The 13,351-nt window shown below is 38.2% G+C and overlaps 1 protein-coding gene across 2 annotated transcripts in view; it reads right to left on the reverse strand.

Moving 5' to 3' along the window:
* The window catches only part of LOC117605270 (uncharacterized), a 44,153-nt gene continuing 30,802 nt past the window's right edge, over nt 1-13,351 (reverse strand). For both annotated transcript variants that reach the window (XM_076688030.1, XM_034326391.2), the window contains exons 2-3: nt 1,878-3,322; nt 1-1,664 (exon numbers count right to left, since the gene is read on the reverse strand). In XM_076688030.1, coding sequence (XP_076544145.1) covers nt 944-1,664; nt 1,878-3,169 — 2,013 coding nt within the window. In that variant the 5' untranslated portion in view covers nt 3,170-3,322 and the 3' untranslated portion in view covers nt 1-943. The remainder of the gene's footprint in view (nt 1,665-1,877; nt 3,323-13,351) is intronic.

The following is a 13,351-nucleotide window of genomic DNA, read 5'->3' on the forward strand; positions in this document are numbered from 1 at the left end:
ATTGTATTTGAAGAAAAATAGCGACGAGAAAAATAGTCTGTATACATACAGCATACATTGCATAGTGATTAAATTTGTACAATTCCTTTATTTCGTCCTCTTAATAATTAATATACACGTAATACTGATACGTAATGAGATCACAGAGTACCTAATACCCTAAAATTTGAACACGAGTTCCCTGAAAATATTTCTGCAAAGAAACATTCGAGACTGCTAAAGTTCTTCTTTTCTCTCGCCTCTTTAACGAACCGTGTTTACAAACCGTTTCACGTCCTGTATCCTCGTTTACCGTTTTCTACCAAAAGCGAACAGGATACTTATTCGTTTAAATCTAAAAATATCACGTACAAATTATGATACTCCCTGTAACAACGTTATCGAACACGCAACTCAGCCTTCTCCTTGGAATTCATCAATCTTCTTAACCCATTTGTAACCGCTTTTAATTGAAAATTTCATACTCGACATTATTAATTACCCTACAAAATTGTATTACGCGGCTGGATTAAAAATTACGAATAAAAATACGCGTATAAAAGCGTTTCAGAGATCTAGTAAAATATTTCTCACAAAATATACGAGACTCCGTCACGCAACACCTTTTTTGTCTCTTCTCGAAACGTGCAACTGTTAAAATATACGGTACAATCGTAAAATAACGTGTACACAATTTTCATGTGTATATAAAAACATTACACGAATCGTGTTCCCTAGTGCTTAACGATAAAATAGTTACTAGCTAACAGTCTTAAACATATGTATATATCAATTTCTAAAAGATCTTTGTACTATCAATTCCACCGATCAACTACTTCATATCTACAAAAAAATTGAGCAACGAAAAAATCGTCGAATGATATAAAATTTGGACGAATACCATACCTTCTCTCGTGAAATCAGCACATCATCATCGTAGTTAATATTATAAAAAAATTACCTTTTACATCGCTGAACGCATCTCATTAATGGTCAAATCGTTCATGGATCGTAGAATGTTGTTATTCAAATAAACGCTGCTGTTTCTTGACTTGACGGTGGCATAACGAACCTCCAATTCCCGAGGGACTGCATAGAAACTCGGGACGGCCGTATCTTGTAATAGCGCGCTTCTTTTCAACGAGACAATGTCTTCGTAACCAGTGGACTTGGGTCTTTCGAGGACAGTGGATCTTGGAACGTCGTAAACAGGCTGATCCTTTTGCTTTCCCTCCGAATTCAATCTCAGTTCGTTCTCAGATTTTGATAAGAACCTTCTTGGTACATCGTAATTGCTCTCGGTTGAAGAGGAACTGCGACAGGAAGCCAATGAACAAACATCCAGGCAACTTCTGCGAAATTCGACCTCGTACAGATCATTCTTGACGATCACCGATGGCTCCTCGTTGCTGTGAGATTCTTGGCTGTTCGGAGTCTCTCGAGGCTCATCTATCTTAGTCATAGATACGAAAGGATGTTTGGGCATTGTCGAGAGGTGAGGATGCTTTGGTAATCTGGTTAATGTTGAGCAAATTGGAGAAGGCGAGTGAATCTTCTTGGAGATCATCTTGCGGTCCAAGGACTTAGTAAAGAACTTTGGAAACGGAGGGTAGGCAGGGCCAAGATCTACTTTCACCTCGTTTCGTGGGACCTCGGTCAACATCAATCTCTTTCTGTTTCGTTTACTGTAACAAATACGATAAACAGGTTAAACAGAATTGTATGAAAACTAATTAACACTTTAATGGCCGGTATATTCTTTATCTAATTATCTAAATACTAATTACAATAAAAAAATTAGGAAAAATTAATTTTACAGCGTACATCAACTAAATATAATATAATTCTATTTTTGCAAGAGTCAGTTATTCCATAAAATGTTATAATGTTCAACTTACTCGATGCAACGATACGTGTCAGAGAACACCTCGTCCTCTTCCTCCTCGTCAGTAGAATTTCTCGGTTTAAACGTCGTCAGACAGCCTCCTCTCTTCTCAGCTTCCATGTAACTATTCTCCTGTTGCAACAGTACCTCCGTGATCGAGATCAACGAATTCAGAGAAGACGAAGAGCAAGACTTCTCGTCGTAACCAGAATCTTGAAGTTCGCGTGGCTCTTCGTATAAATTTCTCTCGGACGAAAACAGTTTGCTTCTCTTTTCCAAGGACTTCTTTCCGGTCAACGCGTTCAACAACTTCTTCAGAGATCTCTTCCGTGGTAGTTTCTTCCCAGTAATTGGTATCCAATCGATGGATGTGTCCTCCACTTCGATTGGCTCCTTCAAGAACGCCCCGACTATCTTTGGTGTCCTATCCACTTTGGATATTTCTCGAATAAAATAATCGTCATCGTCGTCTGTGTAATTTGGGTGCTCGTTGATCATCGTGCTGGTCTTCGGTAAAGTATCTTCCTCCAACAGAATGGTCTCTTCTGGTTCTGGTAATGTCAGATCGAGATCAATGCCATCCATTGTAACCGTATCGTCCAACGAAGGCACGTTCAAAGGATTGAACAGGAAGTTCGATCTTTGAACTTTCTCGTCAAACTTGAAGACAAAGGAACTGTCCGAACTGGAATCTCTCGATTCCTGACAATCAACGTCCACGGGATGCGAATAAATTTCCGACGAGCTACTAGAATCTCTGGAACTACCGAAAAGAGACTTCTTACGGTTCTTCAACTTTTCACCCCGATCCTTGGATATCCCATCTCGAGGAGATTTGTTAGATTCAGGAACTTTGATCTCCTCGACGGAGACCTTGAAGGGAGAGCCAAAAATCCCGGATCTTCTTGAATTCTTCACTTCCCCCGAGTCTTCAGCATCTTGACGTTGCTTTGATTCTTCATAGTTGCTCTTGAATTCGTTATTGATGATGTTTGTTCTTCTTCTTGGCGTTTCTACCCTCGCGCAACAGTCCTCGTGGTGTTCGTTCGCTTCTTGGGCTGCTTTCAGGTCGCTGTAACTTTTGTATTTCACCTCGAACGCTGCTACGATCTTCTTGACAAAGTTCTTCTGCTTGTACAACTCCATGCTAGTGTCCGGCGACTTGGTAGGCGAAAGAAAGCCCGTTTCGAATTCACGAATAATACTTTCCAGGTCTGGCATCTCGGCAGGAGGATTCGGGGAGTCTAAAGTTTTCGCAGGGGATATTTGTTCGTAGCTGTTGCACAGACTGTCCAAAGGTCTCATAGTATTTGTCCTCGTGGGACCGGATGGAGCTTGGTACTTGCTCGGTGAATAATTCCCGAGCTTCCTGATCCAGTTTCCTTTCGACGAACCTGACCTTCCGCTCTCGTTCTTCTTCTCTTCCTCCACTTTTTCCTTCTCCTTCTGCACGTTCAGCTGAAACGTGAAAATGCAAACCAAAAGACGCGTTAAGAGAATTAATGGAAAGATTAACAACAATTTTCAGAAGCAACTAGGTAAAACAAGATCGAGCAACAAACCTCTTCGTTGCTGTTCTTCTTCAACATACGCTGAAGAAACGCGTTCATTTTTAAACCGATTATTTCGACGAATCAACAAGTTCTTGTATTCGCGAATTAATCCAGACAATTAGAATTAAATTTAAAACGACTTCAAACTCGTTAACATGCAATTCACATTTTATCACAACCCTTTCTTTAATTCACAAATTGAAGTCTATACGCTGAGAACTTTTTTCCACTCGAGTCTATGATACTGACTGAAGTTGACACCTTGAAATTTTACTATTAAATGAGGGTCGCAGGTATTACTGGGTCTTTTTGTACCTGGCGGAGGATCGAGGGGCACGTACGCCACCCCTTCCATTAGGTGTCTTCGAAATTTCGAGCGAAGAGGGGGTAGGTCATGCTGTCTACCCTTCTGTATCATTCATTAAATTTGAATAATTTTGTGCATAATAATTTAAGAATAAAATTTGTATTTCATACTTATGATTCTTCGATTTTTGAAAAAAAAAGAATCAATAAAATATGAAATGTTTGTAAGCGTGAAAATGAAGACGAAAATATTGTTCGACAAAATCAATGCAAAAGATCTAACACGGTTATGTTTGTCGATACGAATTTTCATTTGAACAAAGGCAGCATGCAAATTTGCTTTACAAATGCAAATATTCTCTAGTTTCGATAGAACTCGACTGGCCATTGTGTATTTCTAGGAAATCGAAGTTTCAGTCAATTTCTACTTACAACTTTACCTGGAACGAGCCTCGACAACGACCACCGCGACGACGACACACAATAAAACAATATTTATCCTTTTTCGAAGACCTTCCAGCTGAACGATGTATTGTTCTCGCAAGGGAAGAATAATCCGTCTACCTAGCACTGAAATCGATCGACGAACTGTACGGTATCGATACGGTATTTATAGCGATGGTTATATTATACCACTTCACTTAAATTTGCAAACAATTCAAACCCTTGTTCGAGCTCGGACATTCTGGGAATTCTTAGGAAGTTTAAAATATTTGATGGATTGTTAAACGCGATAGTTTCAGAATTTAATCTAAATCGACCATTGTAATTGAATCGTATCGGAAACACGAAGGAATAGTTTTCTTGAAACATTTGACAATTGTGTAGAACACGAGACAGAACCGACACCGTTTAATAAATTAGACTTTCTTCTTCTGGGTAGTCGTCAGGTAATTAATGCAGTACGAACGTCTGTGACAATCCATTCCTAAAAACTACGCTATTCATGGGGTCGAGGGAAACCGTGAAATTGCAGGAAGGAACGTGAAACGACTGTAATTAGAACCAATTTTCTTCGTCGTTCTCTGAATACTCAAAAAACCAAAAGGATGCCGAGATACCTGAGTGGAGGATTATAACGCGACACCCGGTTACCTTTGTGAAAATTAATCAAATTCTTCAATATTAACCCTTTAACTGCGGGTGTGGTTCATAAACCAAATGCTAAAATTATAGCCAGAGGCCGGTGTGGTATATAAACAATATGTTAATTTTTACTAATATCAAATAGCAGCTGTGTCTTATATACCACTAAAATAAAAATAAAATAAATGCAATAAAATTTTTTAAAATAGAATATCACTTCAGTAATATAATTTAAAATTACAGCAATCGCCTGTGCGAAAGGTATCCGCAGTTAAAGGGTTAATTGCGTTCCGTGAAATATTGCTCTGCAAGTGATACGAGTAAACGCTGAGCGCCACGCAGTAGTAAACAAGAAGAATTCTCCGCCACTTCTGTGTAATTCGGTTATATATTAGATATACAAATTAATTCGGTGCCTTTTTTTTAATTTAATTAAATTTTTTAATTTATTTTTAAAAAGCTATAGTAATTCCAATTATTGAAATAATCTTTATTGTTATTATGTTGTCTTGTCACTTTACAAATGTTCAAAACCGCGAGAAAATTTTGAAATTAAAAATATTAATTAAGAAGGCGTAATACTAGAGACACCGAATTAATGAAAAAATTCTGATCAAGATTTTAATTTCTCTTTGTTAGAAGTAAATATCAGAAATCCAATAGGGCGATAAAACGGAAATACGTTGGATTCTTCTGTACAAAAGAATAAAAATATTAAACGTTGTATCGTTTAACAGACATCGATGTTCAAGAATCTTGTCTCGCCGTGATATTCCATTGCACACGGACGAGTTCGAATCGAGAAATAGAATTTATCGTTGGATTAAATATCGATGGGAAAAAAGAGAAACGGAGGATCGGTTTGCTGGTCACGAGAAAGATTACACTATTTCTATCTTTCACTTGCACTCTACTATGCGCATCTCTCTTTAACCTGTTGAAACGTTTCTACGATTTTCCTGTAAAATAATTCTAATCGAATATCGCGCTTGCACTGATCGTTTGACCAAATTAAATTTTGTAAGATGAAGAAATTAAACCAGTGGATCGGTCATTTTATTTGCGAACAGCCTGTATTGCAAGCAGAACAATAAGAGGAAAAACAGAGAATTTGAAACGACAAGGTTTCTCCCCTGTTTTACGATTAAGATAATTACACCAGCTGAGTCAGGATAAAAGGTTCGACACGTTCCGTTAATCTGCGTTTATTGTCGCACCCGTTGCGTGACAAAGGCTACTTGTTAGCTTCGTCCCCCTTCAAATCGCACATAGCACCTCGCATACCTGCCACGATTCCTAGAAATTGCTTCATTGTTCAATTCAGGTATGCACTAGTGGAATTAATTCTGGACTTTAATATATAATCATTTATATTTTATATTCTAATCATTGGTTTCTAACTTTAGGACGTCGAATAAAATGACAACACAGTTTAAATTTTAAATAAAAATTTTTAAACATTTACAAACCAAATTATGTGAAAATATTAAGTATAAATATTATAGATTGCAAAAAAGAATATACATTTTCTGCACAAATATGAAATAAAAAATATTTTTATTCAAAGTCTCCAGAATTAATTCCACCAATCAGTTTCGCTAAATGTCTTGCAGGAAAATATTCGGTATGTAACCATAGATTTCCACAGATTCATTGCCTTTGTTACGGCGAAGAAACGACGATTGGGTAATCGTTAGCAGAATTGAATCGCAAGAACGAACAACAAAGTTGTTCTTCCTGATTTCACTATTTATCCAGCCGATCTGTTTACGTCAGAAATTTAACTGAAAATAAATGCCGCTGAAAGAGGATTACGTAATTGGAACACTGTCTGCTTAAATCATGATTATCCGTATCAATCAGAGCCAGTTACATGGTAATCACTAACAGAAACTGTTACGAACTCTCGTGTCACTTAATTCCGTCTACTTCGACGAATTTCTTGAAACTTCCTTCGAACCAATTTACCCGTAACTCCTGCAATCAGGTTCATGCTTATTCACTGGCTGACGATGAGTATGAAACGTAAAAAGCACCGCGAAATAACCCTAATCATAGAAATTACGACCGCCAACTTTTCTATCGTTCCGTTCTTAAAATCAGTCATTCATACTTTACGAGAGAAAACGAGCTCGAATGAAGCAGACTAAGCTTTTATAGGGTAATAATCAACTTTCCGAATGCGATACCATGAAGGTATCCGCGTCACGTATTCGAAGGGCGATGAGATTTACGCTTTTTATACGGCCCGTTAACGTTTCTACCGATTTCACGCGAATTAGTTCCAGGCAATCGATGCCTCGTATCGTTTCGTTAACCCCTGATCGAGAGGGATGCGAGCAGATTTTATCTCTACAATTTCTCGGACCGTGCGGTTAAATTTCTGCTTGGAATAAAACGAAAGGAACATTAATTATGCTGACTTCGTTAATAAAATCGTATGAGATACATCCGGTCGCATAATTTATTGAACGTTTAGGGAGATTGAGGGTCGAACGTTTTTCCTGGGCCACTTAAGCCAGCCCGCATGATGAATGCCTACCGAAATTACTAGAAATACCCATGAGGGACGGTAATAGCTCTCGATAGTCCTTGCTTATAACTGTACTCATTTAGTGGGAAACAGAAATTAATCCTACCCGGAATCGCTTCGACGAACAGCATAATGGAACAATAAGATTACTTGAACGGTTTGATCCCCTGGCCGGAAAATACCCCTCTAGTGAACCATAAAGCGAACGGATCAGAAACGAGCGAGGTGCAACATTTATTACTATACGGCCAGTTGAAATTGAACAATAGAAATTGTCGGAAAACCTAGGCTAGATTGGGCATTTTATTTTATTTTATTTTTCACTCTCACTGTCAGCCGTACAAGCTTTCGTCGTGATAAACAATTTCATTTAACACTCTATGCTGAGCGTTTCGAAAACAAACTCTTGGTTACAAATTGTGTTTAAATCTCGCACAGTGAAAGGGTTGAAAGGACAAATGTTTGTCGATCCGTGCTTAAATCACTGGTGCAAAATTAAAGAAGAATGTGTGCGAGTTCGCGATGATCTTTGACCCACTTTCGGCTTATATCCGTGGAAGCAGCTGCGTGGGTGGAATAGAATGAAAATAAAGGAGCCTCGTATGGAAGGAAACGGGTCGTCTCGGCGCCAAACGCATCGATTCCGAAAGAACCGCTCTGGACAATGTCTACTGGGTCATTGGACCTGGTATCTCACCAAAGGAACGCACCAAGATTCATTTCTTATTCATTTTAATAAAACTGTGCCGGTAGGGAATTTTTGCTCATATATTTATCATAATTCCTGCCTTACAAGAATATTCGAAACATTGAATCTTCCAAAAATTTGGGCCAAGGAAGGGTGTCGTAAAAGTTCTCCCACCCCTCCAACTCTACGCCACTGTGGGCTTTAAAACGCCTTCCGCTTTCGCAACCCCTTCAGAATTAATTAGACAACCGCTCGGTATACCTGAGTAATTCTTCTCTCGTATTTTTCTATATTTCAAACTCGTCGGAATTCCTTTTCGAGCATACACCATGTTCCAGTGGATAAAACGTTCATCCTCGAAGAAAATTCGTCAACACCTCCCCAAACACCATCGAATCTCCTTCATCATCAAAAAAGGTGTATCAACTGTATCTTTTTCTTCGACGACCGCCCTTGAAACTTCGCTGAATTATGATTTCAAGGAATCTTTCGCCAAGAAATCCTTCCAAATCTCCAAGAAGACAAAACAAATCTCCAGAAGACTGATTTCAAAGTTTCAAAGGAAGACGAAAGACGTTTCCGTAAACAAAAAGAAGAATCAATCGATGGATAATTTAATAAACGATTCTATGGACAAGATCGAGGATAGCTTTGTCAACGAGGAAGAAACAAAGTTCATCGCTGATGGAAACTTGAACGAGAAAGTTTCCATCGTAAAAGAGAAGGAAGTATCGTTAAAGAAGAAGTCATCGGATAATTGCGACAAGAAGAAACAGCAAATTTCCCATTCAAACTGGGAAGTCATTGTTAACGAAGAAAATCCTTTGACTACCCCTTCGGCGCTCATCAAAATTGAAGATCGCACAGAAGTTTCATCAGAAGTGAAAAGTAACAGAGTGATTGTACGAAGAAAACCGACGTTAATTTCATTCGAGGATTCGGGAAACTCCTCGGCGAAAATTTCACCGTGTGCGGACGATAAATCGTTTTTCTCTGATTCTGCTATCTGCGTGACCGGAAATTATTCTTCTACCGACGAAACAGATGTAGCAGACAAATTAAGAGATTTAAAATTCGATTGCTCTTTCGACTGCGTGAAAAGCTGCGACAAATATACGTGTAACTGCGAAGAGGGAAAGTGTTTCGGTGAAGTTCCGGGGAAAATTTTTTCCAGAAGCGTTTTGAATAATCCTGAGAATCGCGTTTCAAGTTACATGAAATTTCCATTAAAATCTGCCGAACGTTTGGCAGGCGAGGTGACCGACGGTTCTGGAAAATGTAATTCGAACGAGTTCGAGCAGGTGAAAAATTTCATCCAGGGAAACGAGTGGCCGAGACTGATCGAAGAAAATTGCTGGAGGAGAAATAGATTCGGGGTATCGAAATCGAGCGACGATTTACATAACGAGGATCTTACGTGTTCTTTCAACGATGTTGCAGAGTTCAGTAGTTTGAATGATTTTCCTTGTACAGGGTTGAGGGTGGATGTTGATGAGAATCGCGATGAAAATGATGAAAGTAACGAGGACACCGAAGTGCAGGAAGTTGCTCTTCAGTTTGATTACGAGTATGACGAGGAGAGTAGTTCTGTAGATAGTTATAACGTCTCGTATGTCATTAGCATGTATGTTTAGCGTGTGTTTCTGATGCAATTGTAAAATTATGTAAATGTATTTTAATATTAAGTATGACGATTAGGAAATGAGAGCGAAATGTAATGAGAATTTCTGAAGAATGTATAGTTAATTGTATAATAGTATATTAAGTAGCTCGAAGATAATGTAAATTAATTTTAGAAAAAGACCTACATTTTAAGTAAAATTGATGTGTTCGTAATTAACGAGAAGCCTGTTCGACGAAATGTAATTAAAATATTGGATAAAAGGGTTACAATAAACCAGCTGAAAAAGGAATTTCGATGTGTTAGTAATTTACCAGAAGATTAATCTAGAAAATGAGAATCTCCGAAGAATATAATTGAAATATTGGAAAAAGGATATTAAGAAATTAAAACGCTCCGTTCGTGTCCAGTCTTTAAATGTTCGTCAGGTTGCTAGAGTAATGTAAATTAATCTATCGAGTCAATATGAAACGGGATTGTTTTCAGAGTCTTAACTAAGGTATACCGATGCCAAATCAATTTCAATTCTAGATATCTTGCAGAAAATATAGGTTACCATAATATTTCTCCTGACTTTCTTGACACTTATAATAATTTATTAAATGAACATTCTATTTTCTTCTAGCAAAGACAATCGCAATCAGGCAATAATTAATCAACGACAACGTGTACTGAAAATGCAATGGAGATGCTTTGAGGTTCATTACGTTCACTCTAAACAATCTTCTCTTTTATTCCCAGAAACCAGGTTAATTGCAAAATTATGTGGCAAACAAAACCTTGCTCACATTTCTCGAGAAGTCGGGGGCCATTCTTATGAAACGACCTCGTGATACTTGAATATACACCAGCTAAGGATTCGTTTTACGAGATGTCTTTAATCGTTAAAATAAAAATAACGATTGATTTCATAACCAGCTTACTTCCGCTTCATTCTGAACGTTAACGAGCATAATCTTCTCGAGGAGGAATTTATCGGAAGAAGTAAAACGTAAACAAATTGAATCGTAGGAGAGGAATGCGTACATACTTCGCGTTCTATGATTTGAATTTCAAAGGATAGGAGGACGGGTCTTAGGTTACGTATCTCGTCAAATTTCCGCCCATGAAATTCCACCTGCCAAAATCCCTTAAGTCACTTCAGAACTGTAATGATCTCCGTTATATCCGTGCTTCGCTCGAGTTTACATTTTCCTTTTGGCTCAGGTAGTACTCCCAGGAAACACGGGAGAGCAAACAACAAGATGTTAGCTCCTCCACCTGTCTCGTTTCGATGAGAAATATCTCGTTAAATCTCGTTCCGTCCGTTTGTTTTCATTGAAAATTTATCTTCCACACAGATTACTCGATTCCATCGCTAATGACCAGTCTTACCACGAATATTAAGATGAAGCTCTTCCTCAGACCTCGAAAAAGTTATCAAATTTATTCAAAATATTCGTAAACAAGCTGTATTAAAGTTTATTAAAATTATTTCCGAGCAAAGCGCAAACAGCTCAGAGTTTCAAAGTTATAAATCTTACTGAAAGTATACTTCAGGATGAAACGCGTCTGTTTGCTTTGAGTATTTGCACATAAAGTTCAGATAGAGATACTGTATTTTTTCGTTGCAGAAAATGAATGCACATTCTGCGACTGTCGGCCGATCCGTTGAAATAATATTTAAATATCACAGAGTTTTCGAGTATTGATTTTCAACGTTTCAGAGAACAAGATACTCGACCCGCGGCGAATAAGCTAAAAATGGGGCAGTATTTTATATTTACGGTTCGAGATAACGTTAATTAATCGCACGTACCCTGCAGAAACGTTTGAGAAGATAAAAAATGATGGAGCAAATCAGCCTAGCAACAGGCTATACCGTTTCTTACCGAATCTTAGACGATACAACAATTAATTTCGTTAACTTTACCGACGTTGCAGAACACATTTATTTCAGTCAGGAAGCAGACATTTTGTAGCAGACATTTTACACGATCCCGTTCATTAAGGACGAGCTGCGTCTTGAGACAAAATAAATTCTTCCTCGTCGCCTGATAAAAGGAACGCATACAAACGAGAAATTTTCGAGACAACCTCTCGCGAGGTCGACGTCCTGCTACACCTGTATACAAGATGATTTCATGTGTACGTTCAATGGCAAATGAGAAGTTTAAAATTTCACTGACGAACGATAGGAACAGCTTTAACCCTTTCAATACGGCGAAAAAATTATTTTTCCTCCAGGTGATTATTATTAAAATGAAATAACTTTTCTGCCTTAGAAACGCATAAACGACCCCATAACGACGCACCATGTTACAAGCTTCATTGATGGGACATCAAATTTTCCAGACTGGAACAGCATATGTCCCGTCCGGTGTGAAAGGGTTAAGTAATTAACATTGCAAGAAGCATCGCGTTTCCATGTTTCTAGCTAAAGTTTCGAACGTCGCGAAGAAAAGCACGCTAAGCTAGATGGAACGGTAATTACATTGTTAATACAGGTGTCGGAATGGTTTCGCGTACGCGTAAGGTGAAGCAACAACCAAGTTTCAACGGGTTACGCGGCGTAACAGAGTGCATTAAGTAACTAGCCTTGTTCCAACCATCTGCTCTTTCTACTCTGCCAACTATGTATTTCGAAAATTATCGTGACGTACGTATGAGAAATTACACGGTCGCAGATTTCTACCACAACCAGCATGCAACTTCGATCGAATTACCTAGATACCTCCTACGCTCCAGAACTTAACGCATTCTCAGCATTATTTCTTTGCCATTCTAAAGCCGCATGCCGGAAAGTTTCATCGTTGAAAGGAACATTAAAGCAGCAAAATTTACAGAAATAAGGTCAGACTTGCGATTAAAAAGAAACTGGAAAAACTTTTTAAAAACATCGTAATCCTCTCAGTCTATCTTATTAAAAATGGATTATGACCTTGCTGAAGGTACTTCGTTCATATTGAATTAGAGATAAGGTTGGAATCAGTGATGCCCCTATAGGCGAATAAATCTAAAATCTGATCACATCGCTATTGATTGTACGGTCGTGTATGTATTTGAAAATGTTAGCAAACGGGTAAGATCTATTTAGAAAGAAGGACAGTGGAAAAAGGGTTTGTAGAATCGAGGCGAAAAACTTGAAATTAGATTCTGTCTGTAGCAAAAGTGTCAACAGTTCGAAATTAAATTTCGTTACGAATCCAACGTAACTCTTTCTCTAACGTCGAAGTTGTCGGTGCAGTGAGTTGTACGAATTTTCGAGATAAACGAAGAAAGAAGGAGCCGGATAACGATATTTAACAACGCAGGGAGTACAAAGTTTTATCGGTATGACTCAGGGGTGAATAGTGGATGAATAATGCAACGTTTTATCTAAAATGTTTCGGGTAAAGCTGGCGAAAGGAGATGATGTAAAGGAAACGAGTACGTTTTATGGACGGAAATGTATCGAAAATAAAGCTTGCTCAGGTGAGAGGTATGAATCACGGAGACAGAAGGATGCGTCACGATTTATCGAGTTGAAAGATTCATCTATTCGTTCAACCTTTCGCACGAACTAAATTATTAACGGAAACTATAGTATAAAGAGCCTTACGAAGCTTAAGGGAGTTACTTCAGGAAATTATTACTTTCATAAAAGAAAAATTACAAAGAAGAGAAGCGTGTTTTGCGAGCTCGTAGTTTCTTGAAAATTCTTGTTATACCTAGTACTATA

Source organism: Osmia lignaria, chromosome 3 (assembly GCF_051020975.1).
Source record: "Osmia lignaria lignaria isolate PbOS001 chromosome 3, iyOsmLign1, whole genome shotgun sequence".
Classification (NCBI taxonomy): domain Eukaryota; kingdom Metazoa; phylum Arthropoda; class Insecta; order Hymenoptera; family Megachilidae; genus Osmia; species Osmia lignaria.